Source organism: Varanus komodoensis, unplaced genomic scaffold (genome assembly GCF_004798865.1).
Source record: "Varanus komodoensis strain SLA01 unplaced genomic scaffold, ASM479886v1 scaffold48, whole genome shotgun sequence".
NCBI lineage: Eukaryota > Metazoa > Chordata > Lepidosauria > Squamata > Varanidae > Varanus > Varanus komodoensis.
Genome location: NW_025336059.1, coordinates 4,737,982 through 4,756,708, shown reverse-complemented (window position 1 = coordinate 4,756,708; position 18,727 = coordinate 4,737,982). Strand labels below are relative to the sequence as shown.

Here is an 18,727-nt window from a genome sequence, read left to right as displayed (position 1 = left end):
ATTGGGCTGTAACTGGAATCGGCATAATGCAGGTGTATATATCTGCACATCTGACACTCCTGTTGAAATCTGCCTCACTTAAAACTGCCTAGTTTTGAGCCAGAACGTGCCTTTAAAAATCATTAGTATTTATTACTTATTTCTTCCATTGATATCCCGCCTTTCCGCCAGTGTCCCCAAGGCGGCATGCGCGATTCACCTTACAGCAGTTTTGTGAGGTGAGTTAGGCCGAGTCTGTGCAATTGGCTCAGAGTCCCCCAGTGAGCTTCATGGCGAGTGGGGACTAGAACCCGGATCCTGCGAGTCCTGGCCCAGTGCTTTCCCCCATCCTGGGACGCAGGATGATTTAGTGAAGTAATCTTTCAGGCTGGCAGTGTCTTTGCTTCTTAACTACGGCGTTGGAAGCACATTTCTAAGAACTCTTAGAAAATAAGGTAACTAAGTCATTTCCTTTCTCTTTCAGGAGAACACGCTCCTTACACGGACCATGCCCGGTGACCACATTTGGACCAAAAGCCTGTATGCTACAGAATCCCCAGACTATCATGTAAGTGGAAGAGTTCTCGGGCCTGTCCAACTGCTTCACCTGCTGCTGAATAATTAAGCCTGATCATTCATACACACGTGTGCAACCTGCTCAGTTGAATTCATCCGTAGAGTTGGTTGTCCCTCCTTGGTTTGTGCTTGCTGCTTGTTAAAATTAGTTGCTTTTCTGTCCTAAAAGCCCCGATTTCCTGAACTGAGAATAGGCTTTCTGAGCAAGCAGTGTGCTTGATGGAATCTTCGTGGGTTTGTCAGCTATTCTGATGATCAGGCATGCCGTTTGGCGGTGCTGCCGTGCTTGGCCATACCTGTCCAGTCAGGTTGCAGATCTTTGGGACCTGCCACGCTCTGAACTGATGGAGGGCATCCTTGTCTCCAGAGGCAGCCAGTGCGGTCTGCTGCCAGGCCGTACCTATTCATATTGTGAGCACAGAGGGTTCTCTGTTGTTACCAATCTTAAATGCAGGTTTCGTGCCATGAAAACACACCAGAAGTCATGTTGTTGAGCATATCAAATGTGATGCTTTTGTGTGAGTTATCCTTGTATACCTGCTGCAATCACCGTGTATTCTAATGACACACTAATCAGTTGTTGAAACTAAACTAAGAAAAGTCGTATTTCTTCTGATAAATTCCTTTCTCTTTACTGCAGTCTTTCTCAAGTTCGCATCCCCAGGTGTTGTTGGACTGCAGTTTCCATGCTCCCTGACCACTGGCCCACATGCTGGGAGAGATGGGAGTGGTAATCCAACAACATCTGGGACTGTGTACTTATTATTATTATTATTATTATTATTATTATTATTATTATTATTATAACATTTCTATGCCGCCCCTTGCCGAAGCCTACTTAGGAAGAGGCTTAGATACTTTCCCACCTTTTTGAATATGTGGATGAAGTTTGCCCTCCACAAACAAACTTCATTTCATTGCTAGCATAATTCATAGAAACATAGAAACAGAGCGAGTCAGAAGGGGTCTCCCGGGCCATCTAGTCTGACCCCTGGCTCCAGCCGGCTCTGCTCACATTCAGAACAGGTAAGAAGGGTACTTTAGGAGTTGGCTTAGTGTTGCCTCACCTATGCGTCCAGGAGATCAGGGGGCAGGGGGCAGGGAAGCCAGCCCCAACAGCTGTAGCCAGAGTGTGAAAGCACCAGTTCCTCATCTGGTTGGTCAGCAGCTGCCTGTCAAGTCCAGGAAACCTGGTTGTTGCCGAAGCAAATGAGGAACTGACTCAAGCCATAACCACCGAGGAATGGCAGGTTTTGTGGGCCAGCAGTGGCAGACTCCCTCTCTTGCAGACATCGGTGATGTGAATTAAGTTTGTCCCCATGTACTGCCCTGCTCTGGGAGATCATTTTGAATACTGAGAGATGGGAGCTACCTCCCAAATCTGGTTGGTCAGCAGCTGCCTCTGCCAAGCCTCTTCCTCTCCAGAGAAAGGACACTCACTCACTCCCTGCTCATGCAGGACAGGGTGAAATAAAACTTAAGACACATTCGCCTTTTCAGCATTTTCAGTTTTTTTGTGTGCCTGTTACTTTCAAAAGCTGGCCAAGAGTTGTTGGTGAGGATAGACAGCCTTCCTTTTTTGTCCTTTTCAGTTTGTAGATACTGTCCTACATGTAAAACCATTCTGTTAATATTTTGTCCTTCGAGAATTAATCTTTCGCAGTTAATCTTTCGCTTGGTAGGAAGTCCTTGGCCTTCCACTTGTGCTTTACAGTTTCCTTGAAAGCGTGTCTCTGGCTTTTCTCTTGGTGAATAGGAGAGTTTTGCAAGCATTGGTGTTGGGGAATAGTAAAATGTGCCCTAGGAGAAGGGCTGCAGCTCTTTGGGGATTCGGGGTGGGAACATTCTCTGCCTGAAGAGTTGCTGCAGTTCCAAGTAGAAAATTTGATGATCTGGCTCCGTACAAAGCAGCTTTGTATGTTCCTTTGTACCGCCTGATGAAGCTTGTTTTTAAGACCAAATGGAAGCTGCTGTTTTCATATGCTCCAGGGACGGACGGGTGTTATAATTCTGTAGCAGCTGAATTTGAGCTGGCGTGAGTTGTTGAGGGAAGGAGCTCCCCTTGGAAATCGGCCCAGCGTCACTGGTAGCGTAGCTGAGATGTCACCTAGACGCTTCCCTTCTTTACTTTTGGAGAACGTGAAGCCACAGAAACAATTCTTAACTATTCTAACATCGTATTTTATATGATGTTCAGCCAGCGTGGAATAGTTAACTTATTTTATTCTGAAATAATGTTGTAAGCCGTCCAGAGACGGAAGTAATGGATGGCGTACAAATTTGATAAATAAACAAACTAGCAGCCTGACTGGGGGAAAAAACCCCAAAGCACTTTTAAAAAATCAATACTGGACCCTAGACATTGAGAAAGGTTCTCAGTTGTGTATATTTGAGCTTTACTTCGTTAGTTAGTTATTTCCCGTCCAAGAGCCATATAGATAAAAGAAGGCTCAAGAATGAATTTTCCCCTAAGCAAGAAATTCTGAGGAACAGCCTGGAGGAAGAAAGCTTTGCAAGAGATCCGGGAACTTGATGTACCTACAAGTACTTCTAAGGTTTAATCACTCAACACGCATCGTCTTTTCCCCAGCCGGTCTTGATGAAGACTGATTCTAGGTTGCTGTTCTGTCAGACCTCCTGGGAAGGCTCATTTTCATTAAAAGCCCGACTGGAAGCCACAGTGTGGGGCACCTCTGCATCACTTCTCTGCCCCTGTGATCAGGAGAGGTGTAGGGGCAGCCTGGGAGCAGTGGCGGGGCAATCCTTCAGTGGTGCCAGGCATGCTACATGACTCCGGCCTGAGTGATGTTTCTCATAGCCTGCTCCTTAGGACGAACCCTTCACTGCCCCCTGTGGCCTGCAGCTGCGATTTCACTTCCAAGGGAGGTCGGTAAGCACCCGGATCCACTTGGGCTTGGTCTGATTTTGATGTCAGCATTTGGAATGTCATGGAGTGTTGCTCCTTCGCCACGAAAAATTAGTGCCAGAAGATAAAAGTGTGTTCCGCCACCCTCCGCTTTGCTAATTCTGCTCCTGCCTAAAGGAGGAGAGGAACAGCAGGGTGGGAATAGCTGGGTCAACACCCCCTCAGGCATAGCATGCTAAGAGACATTGTTAATGTTTGACTAATGGAAGTGCTCGCTGAGTGCAGCAAGTCAGGTCCTTGCATTTTTCTGGGACTCCTGCTGGATGCATCAGATGCGGGTGAGCTTTCCAAAACAAAAAGGTGTGGGAGAAGGAAATGCAGATGTGCCAGTTGTGAGTAAGGCAGTGATCCCAAGGAGGCTGGTTCTTCCCTCCAGAACATGCCTCCCTTCAGGGTGTCCCAACAGACCAGAGCTGTCTGTTGAGGGGACAACGCAGAGATACTCCAGCAAGATGTCCACCACACGGCATGCGTCGGGTGTGTTGAACTCAAGCTCCCCTGTGCTGCTGGCCAGCATCGCTGTCCCTGGTTTCCTCTGGAGGGAGCCAGGTTGGGGAAAGGTGTTCTGGCACATTTGCATGTCCCAACTCCGTGTGTGATGAGGAAGGCTCAGGTGGATTTTTAACCACGGTGCATGTGCACACGCCCTTCTCTTGCTTGCTCCTTTTCCTTCTCACCCACCCACTTCTTCTGGCTTACAAGCGAGTGAGTAAAGGAAGTTGGCTGGTACCAGCACCAGTGCCAGGTGAGAAGTCAGAGCACCACTCCTCTGGCCCGTCTGGCTGGCAGGTGGAGGAAGATTTCCCCACCCCAACAAGGGAGTTCTGCAAGGCTGGAGGAGGCGGGAGTGGGGCTTTGTGGCTCCTTCGAAACCGTGGCTCCCAAAGGGCAGGAGTGAAGTTGCTTCTTCCTCAGGCCCTGTTTGCTGAGTTCCTGCCCCACACACCTTGCCAAGCCCCTCCTGCCTGTGAGCAGCAGGCCCTCCCACGGCTGGGGAGCCTGTGGCTTAAGAGAGATTGCTGCATATTCAGCTTTGGACTTGCATCATTTTATCATCAGTCTCTGGCAGCTGAGTGGCTGCTGCTCCTCCCTCTGGGCCGGGCTGAGATCGTACAATATAATGCTGGTGTGTTATTAGACCAGCCCAGAAGCTTTTCAGGAGCATTCAGAGCTTAGACGGCATCCAGAATTTCCAGCAAGACAGACGGGTTCTTTTCACAGAGGATGGGCAATCAGCTGAGCATCTGACTTTCCCGAGACAGCTTCAGCCTTCAACAACTTTTTAAAATGCATGTTGCATCCAAAAACTATATTCTTTCCCTCCAGTAATTGAAAGCTGCTGGCACCGAATCTTTTTTTTTTTTTTTTTAATAAGAGGAAATTAACAAAATCCCAAGATTAAACTCGGGATGGCAGTGCTTTGTTACATGAGGGCACACCAAAGCATCTGGTGTTGATTAAAGTTTTTCTTAAGCCGCTGTTATACAAAAAGACTGATAGGAACAATAGTGATATTTAACAAACAAGCTGTGTGTGATTCTCCTCTTTCTAATCGGGTAGTTTTGGCATCAGTTAGTTAGAAACATTCAGTCCCTTTTTACAGTGGACTTTTCAGTGAAATGGCAAAACTGCTTTCCTTGTTAATCGGAGAATTTTGAAACAGGCGCTATGACTTGCAGGCGCGACATTTTGTCTAAGGTAGCAGTTTAAAAGACTTAAAAAAGATTATTTTGAGGCCTTTTCTGGTGTTGAGTGTGCCTGACTTGTGGAGAACATAATGAAGATTGTTCAGCACCTTAGCGATCACCCGTTCAGCAGCGCTGCTTGGAAGTGGTGAGTAGCGTGCTTGAAACTCAAGAGTCCACCTACCTTGTATGTTAGGAGTAAACTTTTTTTTAGTTTAAAAGCGGTGTAGGATTCCTTAAAGGGATGCTGCAATCATGGAATAATTCTGTGGTTCAAAAAATTCGAGGCAAAAGCTAGGCAGGTTGCGTTGCTAAATACCTTTCTTGGTTCCAGGCGGGAAGAAAGGGCTGCTTCTCTTTGAAGCCCACTTTATTGCAAGGATACAAGCCCTTGCTGGGCGAGCAAGACTCTGAAATGGCAGAGCACTGTCAGAGTGGCCTTTTGCTTTGAGGGAGGCATTTTTTCAGCAATTAAAAAATAAATCCCCAAAGAATAGCACTGAGTTTCTATTCAGCATTTTTCTTTTGACATAAGACTTTTGAACTGAGAGTATATTAAAACACCTTCCTATGGATTGCCCCTTTCACCTGTGCTCCGTCATTCTACAAGGAGGCATTCAGTAGCACAGAAACTGCCTGTTGGGGAGAGCAGCAGAAGGCAAGATCAAGCTTGCTTCCTGGATTCAAAACTGGGTTTGTTATTGCTGCAGCTTTTGGTTGCTGTTGTGTCCTGCTCTTGCTCTACGGAGCAGCAGCAGTCCCTCCACGGTCCATGAAGATTCAAATGATATGCCTAGGGACATCCTGTGAGGGTTGGGCAGTAGTACTCGTAAAGCACTTGCTGCGAATCTTCCCACACACATCCATGAGGCCGCACGTCTGGCCTCATTAAGGTGCAGAGCTAAATTGTGCACAAACTCGTTTCACTGTGTGTTTTCCTTGCCACAAGTGGACGTGCCGTTGGACATCCAACCCATCAAGCATTGGCCAAGTATCGATGAAATGTTTTTAAAGCTTTAACTCCATTGGCACAACAAACAAAATACTTTATCGTAGTCAAGGTTTGATACGTATAATAAATGACAAAACCCGACTTCATAAGCTTGTGAGTTTACTGTAAACGTTTACCAACATGCGTTAAGGATTCTGGAAACTGCAGTGCTTTGCCAGGCCATTTTTTCTTTGATTTGTGTACTGGCATATCTGTTAAAAAAATAAATAAATAAGGAAACGGGAACAGAAATTAAGCAAAGTAACTGTGACTGCTCAAAATCGACGAGTCAGTGACCTGAATCGCACAGAGCCACAGCCCAGAATATGGGCCAGATATGGGATGCTCTTGTGATGCAGAGCAACCGAGTAAGAGCGGCACATGGGTGGGTTGGGAGAGGGTTCTGCTGGGCTGAATCTTGCAGTGGGGTTTCCACATTCTGCGCGTGTGCAGGAGCACCTGTCTGGGCTCTGCTCGTCTGCCAGCGGTTGCCCAGTGCAGGCGTTCAGTCCCGTTCTTCCAAATGCAGAGCCCTGCAGTCCAGGGCCACCTAGCAACTCTCTGCTCCGTGGGCAGCCAGGCAGGGAGTGGGAAATGGTTCTGCTTGTACTGGTGAGAGCTCAGCGAGCACCTGTATGTGACAGTGGCCCTTTCCTTGGCAGACAGGCACTCCGTCTCACAGGGTTCTGCCAGCTTGCCCCTCGGGGCACTGCTGCCGAAGTGGCGTTCCTCTCCTAGTCCGGGGTGGACCCTCCGCCCTCTCCCCACACTCCTCAGGGTGGCTTGCCTCTGAAAGCAGTGGCTCTCCCTCTGAGGGGGATTCCTCCAGCAGCACCCTGATGAAGGGAGAGGTCCGTTCCCCTGTCCGCTCCTGCTCATACTTTACAGTAAAAGCCCCACAACAGGAGGGTAAAGGCCCCACTTTCCGAGGCCTCAGCAACAGGTCCAGTTCTGCCCCCGAGACGTGTTTGTGCCCTATCTAGCTGGGTCCTAAACTCTGTTCCCAAAGCGACCCTAAATGATGGCTTACATTCTGTGGCCACTCCTCTCCTGCATTGTATGGCAGAGGTTGGGAAGATCTCGTGAGCAGCCTCCTGAATTGAACCGAAAGGGCTGCCTCAGGTCCTCTGCATCGCCAAGGGGTTGCAGAGCAAACCTGCAGGTGGCTGATCGGGAATGTGTGGGGGCTTCCTGCGAATGGGAATTTTTTAAAAGCCGTGGTTCCTAAGCAAATGATCTTGTGAATGGCACCCTCCGTGTTGACATCCAAGTTGTCTTGCGTGTGATGCTTTCTGAATGGTTCTGGTCTGACAGGCCAGAAGAGGAAATCTAAAGTAGGATTTAACACTGAAAACTTCCCCCATTGCAGCAGAATAGGGAGTGGAGTGGAAAACAAACACACATCATCGTCCTTGTTGCACAATATTTGAACTTTTCAAAATGCCACTATAAACTTCATCGATCTGCAGAATTCGTCTCACTTCTGGCTCTGAGCAGAATCAGAATCATAAAAGTTTTCCCTGGAACATACCAGCTCATCTTGCCAGGGAGGGATTCCATGTTTACATTTTCCCCTGGGAAACCAACTCCTTGCAGAGTGTGTCAAGGTGAAGGCTGCCCTGGACATTTCCCCTCATTGTACTTGCTTTACCTGGCCGAGGAGTAGTTGTTGGAGGGTTTTTGGATGCCAGATGGTGGTAATTTAAACATATGTGACCTGCTGCTACAGCACTGCATTCTCAAAAAGGTTGACTTCTTAATTCGGATAAATGCATAAAAAACTAGGCAAGATGCTTTCACTAGGTGTGTTAACTTGTCAGTCTCAAAACTTAACAGCTGTTCTCCTGGCTTCTGCGTTTGCAGGCACATACAGGACCCAGCAAGCCAGCGGTTGACATGGAACAAACCTCCAAAGAGTGTCCTTGTTATTAAAAAAATCCGGGACGTCAGCCTTCTGCAGCCCTTCAAAGACCTCTGCATTTATCTCACAGAGGTAAGCAGGAATCGCAGCCTTGAGAAGTTTTCCAAGGGCTTTCCAAGAATCACAGTGTTTCCCTTTAGAAAAAAACAAGTGTCTAGAACTTTTGGCTGCAAGAGTATCTGAAAGGTCGCAGGGGGTGCCAAAAAAAGCTTTTGGGGCTCATTCTTTCCTCCCATGATTAATGAAAACAGAAGAAACTGTGTGGAAGGGAGAAATTTTACATAGTTGTTTAACTTGCATATTTGTTTCCTGTTGAACTATTGGAGGCTTTCTCTAATTCATGTGTGGAGCCGTAGCTTGGTAGTTGTAGCAACAAGAATCTCCACTGCGTGTGTGAGTGGGCTGGATAAGAATGGGGGGGAGCCGTTCTACCCCCTGTGCCTTGTGGAATCCAAGTAGGTTTTCAGAGGAAGGAAGCCCTCTCTTCAGAGTCTAGCAGTGGGCTTTTGGAAGACTGCTCTTCCAGCCCGCAGCAGACTGTGGAACATTTGTTTTGGCAGATTAGTAACTTTTATGGACTTCTTAAAGGCTGGACATCCAGAGCAAAGATTGGTATGGGATTCTAGATGAGTTGGGTTGGAGAACCATCATGTGGTCCTTCGGGTTCCTCATTGCTTCATGAAAGTGCAGTACGGTCTTTCATGAGATCTTCATGGGTGTTTGGCCCTCGGGCCTCTTCCTGTTTCGTTATGGTACTGCAAGGTGTTCCGGTGTCTTCCTCTTCAGGTGAACAACATGATTGTTTATGTAGAAAAAAAAGTTCTGGAAGACCCATCCATCATGAGTGATGATAGTTTTGGACCAGTGAAGAAGAAATTTTGCACTTTCAGGGAAGGTAAGAACCAAGGGCCTGTCTGGATCTTAAATCTCTCTGCTGGAAGAGGGGTGCTCCTGGCCAGGTCCAAAAGAAAGGACCGCCATGCGCTTTGAAGGATGCCCACCTTCATTCTAACTGCAGGTCCGTGCTGCAGTCACTCAGTGGGGCAGAAGCACATATGTGTAAGCACGCTTCGCTTTGAAAATATCCTGTTTCTTAAGAGGTACAGCCAGAGATGTTAGGAGTGGTATTGCATGGACACGGTTGCCAGAGAGAAACAGCCAGAAGGCCCCTGCAATAGGTCTCTTTTTTTCTAGTTATACCACTGCCGATTAAATTGCTAGAACTCAAATTTAAAGGGACTGCTCTTTTCTGTTTGCTTTGAATTTCTTCCTTAGACTATGATGATATCTCCAATCAGATAGACTTTATCATCTGCCTGGGAGGAGATGGGACCTTGCTTTACGCTTCTTCACTTTTTCCGGTGAGCTTGTTGTCCTTGTCCAAGATCTCGATAGCAGGTCTATTTACTGCCAGAGGCTGGAGTGCTTTTGGCACTCATTTGGGGGTGTTTTCATTTTGCCCTGCGCTAACCGTTGTTTTATTTGTTCTGTTTCTGCCCTGGCCTGGGAAACAGGGATTTAAATATAAAATGTGGTGCGAAGTTTGTGATAAAATGAGCAGTTAATTTTTTAAAAAAATTAACATATTCAGGGGGAAAGACACACACAGGTAAAAACAAGCAGATGCACCCGACTCAGGCTTGTCCATGTGCCTTCAAAGTGCAAGGTTTGCTTGGGCTCTGCAAAGTCGACCTTTATTTTTCCTCTTAGGCCACGCTAGATGAGGGTGAGTCGGTGAGATGAGCCAGGGGCAGCGGGTGTGGGCTGGTGGCATTTGTCGGCCGATTTGCAGGGCTGATGAAACCGGTGGCGCTTCTTTGGCCCGTATCATTTAGGACTGGATTGTCAAATGAAACACGCCTCGGCCCTTTTGCCAAGACGGCATAGGAGAATGGGCAAAGAGTGCGACTTGTGCAGTGTCGGGGCAATTTTGAACACCGCCCTCTTCTTACCCACAGGGCAGTGTGCCTCCGGTTATGGCTTTCCATTTGGGTTCGCTAGGTTTTCTGACCCCCTTCAATTTTGAGAACTTTCAAGCTCAAGTCACGCAGGTTATTGAAGGTAAGCGTCTACACCAAGCCACGGACTGTCACGGCCTCCCGCAAAGATACCTTAATTCTGGCATTTGATTAGCGGAACAAAAGCCAGAGGTATCTATTCTAGCAGGGTTTCCTTCCACTGTCCCCAGTCCCTCCCCAGCTCCCTCTGGACCTAGGAAAGGTTCCTCTCGCTACTATGCCAGACACGCTCTCAGTTTTATTTATTCATGTGTGCTCCATTTTGTATCCTGTCTTTCTGTATACAGAAAGTTCATGATCACTTTTTATGGGTAATTCAGTAAAGCATAATCAGGCAGCCGAAATTAACACCGAGAAGCAAATGGCAGCAGATTAAAGCCTCTTCAGAGGATCGTTTAATTAAGTGTAATGTAGCCTGCACCACCCATTTGGCTTGGGGTTGGCAGTTCAGGGCATCTGCTGTGGTTTCTACCCCTGCAGGTGGCTGCTTGAGAGAGCCCAAAGTTAAAATAGACTGGCATCTTTAGCCTGGCCCCCCTGCCTGTGGCCCCACCCAGCCTGCCCTGAATTTGGTTCTTGCACTGGAAGAAGCATTAATCAGCCCTGACTTAAGAAAGGCCTGTTTGTTTATTATTAGATGGGTTTGTTAGATTTACATCCCGTTTTTTCCTGAGGCACTCAAAGCGACTGCAAACGTTTCCCTCCTCCTGTGCTCCGTCTTATCCCCACAACAGCAACCCCGTGTGGTGGCTGGGCAGTGTTTAACGCTGTACTGTTACTGCTGCGCCTTGTAGGTAATGCCGCCCTTGTCCTTCGAAGCAGGCTTAAGGTGAAAGTTGTCAAGGAGCACAGAGAGAAGAAGCCGATGATTCAGAACGGGATCGAGGAAAACGGAGTGATGTCACCAAGTCTGGAGAAAGACATTTTCAAGCAGGCCATCCAGTATCAGGTGGGTGGCTGGCGGGGTGGGATGGCCAACACTTGGTTTTCATTCCTCTTTAAACAAGCTTGTTTTCAATGACCTGGACTATTTATTGGCATGAATTCAAACGGAAGATTTTTCTCCCTTCCTGTATTTCCCAGCAATAGATAGATCTGATAGGAAATGTAGCATTGAAAGGGAGGGGAAGGAGAAATGAACGAAGTGCTTGTAACAATGGAAGGAGAAACGAGTGTCCCTTTTAAACTCTTTTGACTGCTTTTCGATGTGACTCACAAACAGTAAACCATCCAGTTAGATGACCCATTATCAGCAATCTCATGGAGTGCTTTCTGTTTCTTTGCTCCTTATGCAAATTTTGAATTTGGTACCATATTTCCTGTTCAAAGGTCCTGAACGAAGTTGTGGTGGACCGAGGGCCTTCGTCATACCTTTCCAACGTGGATGTCTTTCTCGACGGGCATCTCATAACCACGGTGCAAGGAGACGGTATGTCCGTTTTTGTTTGCAAGAGAGCAGAGACGAATGAAGAGAGCGGGGTGTTTTGCCTTAAAAGACAACTGAGATGAAGCAGGCCAAGGGGCTCCTTGAACGACTTCAGGCTTTCTATAGAATAGTAAAGATGCCGCAGACAAGTCTTTGCAGGGCCCTCGAGCATTTGTTGGAAGCGGCCTGTGCAGACTTATCCGTAACAAGCCAGTCCCTTGGCCCGTTGTGCTGTTTCTTCTGACTGGCAGCAGCTCTGACGGACGGTTTCAGGCAGGGGTGTTCCTTATCTCTTTGGAAACACATGTGGGTTTGCACCTGGCACTTTCCGGGCAGTAAAGCAGATTTTTTGCTGCTGAGGCTTCAGGCCGCCTCTCCCTGCGGCTCTTCCAAGCAGATGGCAGGCATTAGCCTAGTCCTTCCAACAGCTCCACAACCTTGGTCAGTATTTTATCTCCGCCTTCCGTATACAGAGGACGGTCATGTTGTTGCTCAGGTCATTTGGCAGCAGGGCTGAGATTCAAGCCAACAGCGTCATTGTTCGCTAGCTCTCCTGTGTCCTGGACATTTTACTGTTCAGCTTGACTCCTCGGGGCCTTGCTTGCAGCTTGGAATTCCGTCTCCTGAGGCATTCAACCCCACTGCCTGCCTGGGGGCTGGCTGTGTACACCTAAGGAGAGCTGCTGACTCACTGGGTCGCCTTGGGTAACTGCCCCCCCCCCCAGCACTGGTGCCACACCTGAATCCCGGGAGAAGCGGGAAGCCTTGCTTCGCCAGTATAAGGCAGGCAGCCACCAGGTGTGAGCTAGCAAGCCACTCCGCCCGCCCACCACAGCGCCTCTACTCACAGTTCTGGGCTAGCAGCAAATCCCGGAGATGCTCACACGGCTCTTGCGTCATGAAGCGGGGCTCCACGGGGCGTGGCCTGCAGGTGGCAAGGCTGTGACCGTAGCTGGGCCGCCTCTCCCCACCCAGGCGTCATCGTCTCCACTCCGACCGGGAGCACGGCGTACGCGGCGGCGGCAGGCGCGTCGATGATCCACCCCAACGTCCCCGCCATCATGATCACCCCCATCTGCCCTCACTCGCTGTCCTTCCGGCCCATCGTCGTTCCAGCGGGAGTGGAACTGAAGGTGTGTCCTTAGGGTGCTTTCCTCTAAAATAGAACGTATAATCTCCCCTCCCTCCCTCCCTCGTGCATGCCCACAGAGAGAAAAGTAATCCATGTATTATGTAACTAAAGAGAGCACCTCTGCCCCCAAACAGGAAAATTGCACCTTTCTTAAGTAACTTTCCAAAACATGTTGAAATTCTGGAGAGTTCAAATTCAAGTAAAGCAATTAAAGGCTTAACTGGAAAGGCTTCCAGGCACCGGTCAGCCTCTTCCCCCGCCCTTCTCAAGGGTGCCGTTTGAAGCCAGCCAACGCCCCTCCCCCAAACAAAGGGTCCTGCCGGATCCAAGCAGAGGCCTGTTTCCCCACCCTCTGGTTCCCGCATCGGCCGGCTCACAAGCAGGCCATCTGGGCAGCCGCGGCCTCCACCCACGTTCCGTAGCAAGTGATCTACAGAGGCGTGCTGCCTCTGAGAGCAGGGGTGACGCCTAGCCCACTGTGGCTAGTAGCCATTCTTCCTGTACTTGCCACAGAAGCCTTCCTGTCGTAAGCGAAAGCTGTGAGGCCTGGGAACTCCTCTGCTCTTCTCCCTCTCCAGATCATGCTGTCCCCCGATGCCAGGAACACGGCGTGGGTTTCGTTTGATGGCCGGAAGAGGCAGGAGATCTGCCATGGGGACAGGTGAGGTCCTTTGCCTGGGCATCCCGCTTGGAATCCTGGAGAGCTTCCAGTTGTCTTCACTGATGCAGAGCTGATGTGAAAGAACAGTTAAGGTCTACTGCCAAAAAGTCTCCCCCCCCCCAAAAAAAAACCCAAGTTCTGCATTTTCAACAATCCATCGCATTTTAGGGCAACCAGTCCCCAAAACCGACAGAAATGTCCATGAGCGGGCTCAGATCTGGGAAGACCAACCTCTGCCTGCAAATTCTCGCCACTTCTGTCCTCTGTTGTTCCCACATGTACATATTTCTGGCTGTGGCCACTTCGAAAAGCAGTAGATTCCGCACACAAGCACCTTTACCTGAGGGACGAGAGACGCCAGTTATGGAAATACCCGTAGCTCTCCATCCCTCACTTGCCCATCTGCACAGTGGACTTTTAAACAGGTGTCTTCTCCTGTTCTTAATGTTCTTCGGCAGTTCAGTCCAGTCTTGTCCAGCCCGGGGCTCTCCAGATACGCTGGGCTAAAGCCCCCCCAGGCAGCCTGTAAGGGAGACCAGGTTTAACATTGCAGTTCCTTCTTGGGTTCGTGTGCTGTGTCTGAGAGCATCATAACTGGATGAAAGCCCCATCCAGCCAAAGGGGGAATCACAGCCCGGCCTTCCAACACCTTGCTAGCTTTCAAGGACCGAGTCGTATTGGTTGGATCCCTACTAACTGAAGGCGCGCTCTTTCTGTTTCTTGCAGTATCAGCATCACTACCTCTTGTTACCCTCTCCCTTCGATCTGTTTCCAAGACCCTGTGAGTGACTGGTTCGAAAGCCTGGCCGAGTGTTTGCACTGGAACGTTCGGAAGAAGCAAAATAATTTTGCTGTTGATGAGGAGGAAGAGTTCTGAGCACTGGTGCTCGTGAAAACTCATGGGAAGAGCTAACACGTGGCTCTTCCATTTGTGTACAAATGTATTTTAAGGCTGTAACTACTGGGACTAGACCAAGATAATATATATATTATAATTTTTTTAAGACAGCAGTGTACCTCATATCCGTCTGTTTTGCTGATGACCAGAGATCATGTTATTTTTCTGTCGTGTCGGGAGGACTTGAGATGAGACTTGTAAGAGGCAGAGGATTTCTTTTTTGGTCAGGCAAAGAGAAATGTTTGTTTGTAAATGTATGATGCATTTTCTGAACAATGTTTTCTAATAAGTTTTGCAGAAGCCTTATTAAAAAGAATGACATTTTCTTGGACTTGTCCCCAGTGATAGCAAATCTACCTGTTTTCTTACTAGCCACACTTTCTGTGGATCAAGCAAATATTTTTTCATCCGGCACTGGTCATATTTGCACCTGCAACGGAGACTCTCGAACTGAGGAAAACCAATGGTTCGTTTCCAGCGTGCGGTTTATTTTTGTCTTCAATGTAAAAGACGGGCGTTTTGATGGCTGCTTAGATTTTTTTCCTGTCGTTCTTTTAAGAACCTTTTCACTCTTGTCAATGACATTTTTGGGCTAATTTCATTACATCTCCTTGATGGTAGTCAAAATGAGCTGGACTTTTTAAAAGAGCTCTGGCATTTCAGATAATCATCTGGATGTATGGACATTAAGAATGTTCAGGCAAGGGTGACTGTTCCATTACGTTGTAAAGATACTGGAGTGTTTTTGAGTGTTGGCTGAATTTGAAGATGCAGCCGCACGTAGGGGAATAGGGAGTTTTGTGAATGTCGTCTTGTGTGAACGCTGCGGGAAATGATAAGGAACATGCAACAGGGAACCCATGATCTTGTAAGAGCCTCTTGCCCAGGTGATACTTTTAGTGAATTGTACTTTTAGTGAATTGAGAGAGAGTTGCCAGCAAGTTTTGGCAGCACAAATTTTGGGTGCTGCTTTAAGCAGATTGCAGCATTCAGAGCAGAATTTTTGGGGAGCGGGGGGCACTCAGGAGTGCCATCTCTAAGAGCCCTCCTAGTCCCGAGGACTCCTGCAAGATCTCTTCCAGAATGTTTCCAGTTTGGCTTCTGCTTGCAGATATTTTTTCCGGCTTGCTCAGCCAAGCATGTTAGAACAATGGTGTTCCCAGCAGAACTAGCAAGATGGGGAAGTTCTGGCATCATTGCTGTCCTATGTTCTGGGGTGGGGGGCACGTAACAACATATTGTTCTGGAGCTCATGTGTCCCCCCCCCCCTTCTAGTGAGGCTGTTTTTCTGCATCGTTAAAATGCAAGACAAGAAGCGTGTTCGTGATCCAACTGGTGGGGCCTTCTGTTGCCTCCCCTTTGGGAATACCGGCCAGCCTGGTGGTTTCTTCTGAACCACGGAGCAGAAGGACAGCTGCTTGGGATGGGACCCCACGAAAGTCCTCTAAGCTGCTGGGAAGCTCATGGGTCTGGAATGGGCCTGCTGTTACCAGTGCCCAATCAAGACAGTAGACGAGTGTCTGCTTAAAAAGACGAGGCGACTTTCCTAGCTGAATCACTGTGGTATCTTCAACACACTGTGTGTATGTTTGTGTGTGGGTTTTTTGTTTGTTTGTTTTAGATCCTGCCTTTTTAATGCTTCTGTATTACAGATTGACATATTTTTAACCCCCTGGCTTGTGTGAAGGCAAATAAAAAGAGGATTGTTCAAGGAAAGGGCATCTGTCCAACCCCCTCCCTTTTGCGGGAGGTAAGATTCTGCTCCTCTGTGACTCGGTCTTGGTTCTTCACTTGCAGTGGGCTGAGCTTGTGGGATTACTTTACGTGGACTGAGCGACTTCAGATGAATTGTAGGGGATTCCAGTCTTGAATCCTTCCCTCACATTAAAAACAAAAAAACCATCATAAAGGAAACAGATATAAAAGGGGAAAGTTGGCGATCTCTCTCTGTTCTAGTGTTTTTCTATCGGAAAGGAGTTATGTTGTTGTTCTGCTTCCCATTTATTTGAAGGGGGAATATTCAAAAGTGTCATCTCTTAGGTTCATTCTGAAGTGGAACAGTCCATCCTAGAATCCAGTCTTGACTGTACCACTTCACTCTCCTGCTTCTGTGTAGACCAAGGCTTTGACTTTTACATCTATGTAGTTTGTGTGATCAGCTTTCCCTGCTCCCCACAGTTTGCCTCACAAACATCCCGAGATCTTTTTCACCAGAACACGTTTTTTTCAGCCCACACTTGATGGAAAGGAAGGACAGGCACTGACGGCAGTTCGGATACCCTAAATAAATCAAATAGAACGTGGTCCGTGTTTTGTAGCTGTCTCAATGTCAGGGAAACAGCGTGTGTAAATCCCCACCACAGCCTTGTTGATGTTGCCCTCGTGTGTCCTGTTTTAAACAGAGCATGTGTTCTGCTCTCAACTGCAGCCGTGTCTACGGCACTAAAACCTGTGCAGGTGTGTAAATGTATTTGTGTAAAAGCGGCTCTTGTAAATACTTTGTGTACCAGCGTAGGGGGTTTATTTGACAGCTCTTGAAGTTCAGTCCGAACGAGCAAAAGCTTGGCAGTCCCACTTCCCCCTTCCCTGTGCAAGGATGCTTGGACAACTGTTTTGCTACTCAAATTCTCTGTTAAGGTTTTGTGTTATCACTGTTTTGAAAGCGACGAGTTTTCCAGCTGGCAGGAGTATTGTTTGTGAACTGCAGTCCTAATTCCCTTGCTGCAGAGATGCAAACTTTACAGCTTTGTAAAGAAGTCCACAAAATTACTAACCTGCAAAAATATTCTACTGGCCTGCTGGAAAGTGTCTGATGTGGGGGAAAAAAGCTGAATTTTTATGCTGGCTCTGGAGGAGTTTTTACTCCTCCAGCAGTCTGCTTGATTCCTACACAGAGCAGAGACGGGCAGCAAAATGCTCTCTCTCTCTCCACCCTTAAGTACCATAATTAAGGAATGGGATGGGGTAAAAAGTGTTAATGTTAATTAACACTTATTAGTGTTAATATGAAGTATTCAAGTGGGTGGGAGATTAGTAGAACAAGCAAAAATCTCTCACAGATGAGATGACAAGATCAAGTGAGCTTTACTGAGACGATTCAGAAGTTTTCTTATTCAAAACTGCTCCTTCCACCCTTCAAGATATTCTACAGTTTTCTGAGCTAAGAATGTTTTTTAGGATACAAAGAAATGATGATTCATGGAAAGGAAGGTTTTAAATCAGGTTTTCCTACAGGATCGTGCAGTGACTTCTCCTCAGCCGATTCCGTTCTAGTGTTTCTCTTGACATGTCGGAGGCCTGGATGAAATGCCCCAAAGCAGTAGCAGACTGGAAGAACGGGCACATCTCATCACCCTGTCCTGGGTGCCTCTAGCTCTGGAAGATGCAGCGTATCATCTTGATAGCTGGTCTTCCCGGGTCAAAGGCCGCCTCCCGTCCTTACGCCTTGACGCAAAGGACCGTTTCGGGCCCCAGTGCCAGGACAAAGGGCAGCGCTCCAGGCTCGTGCCCTCCGGTTTGCGTTCAGGTGCTGAGCCCGCAGCCCTGCCCAGCCTTGCTCTCTCCTGCTGCTTTTCCACCCAGCAGTTCACCGGAAGGAAGCTTAGTCTCGGCTTGTGAACTGCTTTCCACCGAGTGTCAGAGGTTGCCACCAGACAACCCAGGGAAGCCCATAGTGAAATGTGAACATCCGTGCAGCAGCTGCCCCTGTGCCTTCCCAGTCAGCCCTTGCCAGCTCTGGGGTGGTACAAGAGTCCTGCTTGGTGTATCAAGTAAGAGAAAGGGGGTGAACGGGAGGATTAAAGTGACGCAAACACAAGGCATAGCCATTTGCAGGCAGGTTCTGTTCCAGGCTGAGCTCGGCACGCCTTTACACGATGCAGCAGAGTTGGTGTCCTGCACCTTCGTCGTCACTCCCTGGACGTTCTCGTCCCTTCTGCTAAATTGAGGGCCTTGGATTTCAGCCGGTTCACGTCATCGGAAGTTCAATGTGTGACTTAATGGCAGAATGAGGAGCTTCCCTGGAAGTTACTCCTTGGGAGGCTGACTGCCAAGTTCTTGCTTCCAGCATCCCCAGGCCCAGCCTCAGTCCTTTCTGGTTACGGTGCATCCCGGGTGGATGCAAGAGAGAGAGGGCTCGGGGTGATGGTGGCAGAAAGTATGTTTGGGTAAAGAACTTGGTAATTCTGCGGGCTGTGCCATGGTGTATCAGAGAAATCGCTGGTCAGCCTTTTTCTTCCAATGTGGTGAGTCTTTGTTGTTTTACTGAAACTCGTCCCTGCCCTGAATTCTGATGTTTATAAAGTCTAATGTTTCCTATTGTGGATGCTTTGAAAACTTGCTAAACACTGCAGAGAGCCTATGACTATTTTCCAGATCTTTTCAATAAATCTTTCTCTTTTTCCAAGGTTGGTGTCATGCAGCCACAGGGTTTTATTTCATTCTATTTGGTGCTGCAGGGGAAAACGTGCGCGCAGGCCATCCAAAGGGCATCGGGACAGTGTGACTTGAGGTGT

At 48.1% G+C, this 18,727-nt stretch overlaps 1 protein-coding gene across 4 annotated transcripts in view; it reads left to right on the top strand.

The window, feature by feature from the left end:
* NADK (NAD kinase) overlaps positions 1-18,618 on the top strand; it is a 34,847-nt gene extending 16,229 nt beyond the window's left edge. For all 4 annotated transcript variants that reach the window (XM_044445330.1, XM_044445329.1, XM_044445332.1 and 1 more), the window contains exons 3-12: positions 464-547; positions 8,021-8,150; positions 8,865-8,973; positions 9,354-9,439; positions 10,037-10,139; positions 10,891-11,045; positions 11,426-11,525; positions 12,498-12,655; positions 13,233-13,315; positions 14,042-18,618. In XM_044445330.1, the coding sequence (XP_044301265.1) occupies positions 464-547; positions 8,021-8,150; positions 8,865-8,973; positions 9,354-9,439; positions 10,037-10,139; positions 10,891-11,045; positions 11,426-11,525; positions 12,498-12,655; positions 13,233-13,315; positions 14,042-14,192 (1,159 nt within the window). In that variant the 3' untranslated portion in view covers positions 14,193-18,618. The remainder of the gene's footprint in view (positions 1-463; positions 548-8,020; positions 8,151-8,864; positions 8,974-9,353; positions 9,440-10,036; positions 10,140-10,890; positions 11,046-11,425; positions 11,526-12,497; positions 12,656-13,232; positions 13,316-14,041) is intronic.
* Positions 18,619-18,727: the final 109 nt, after the last annotated feature.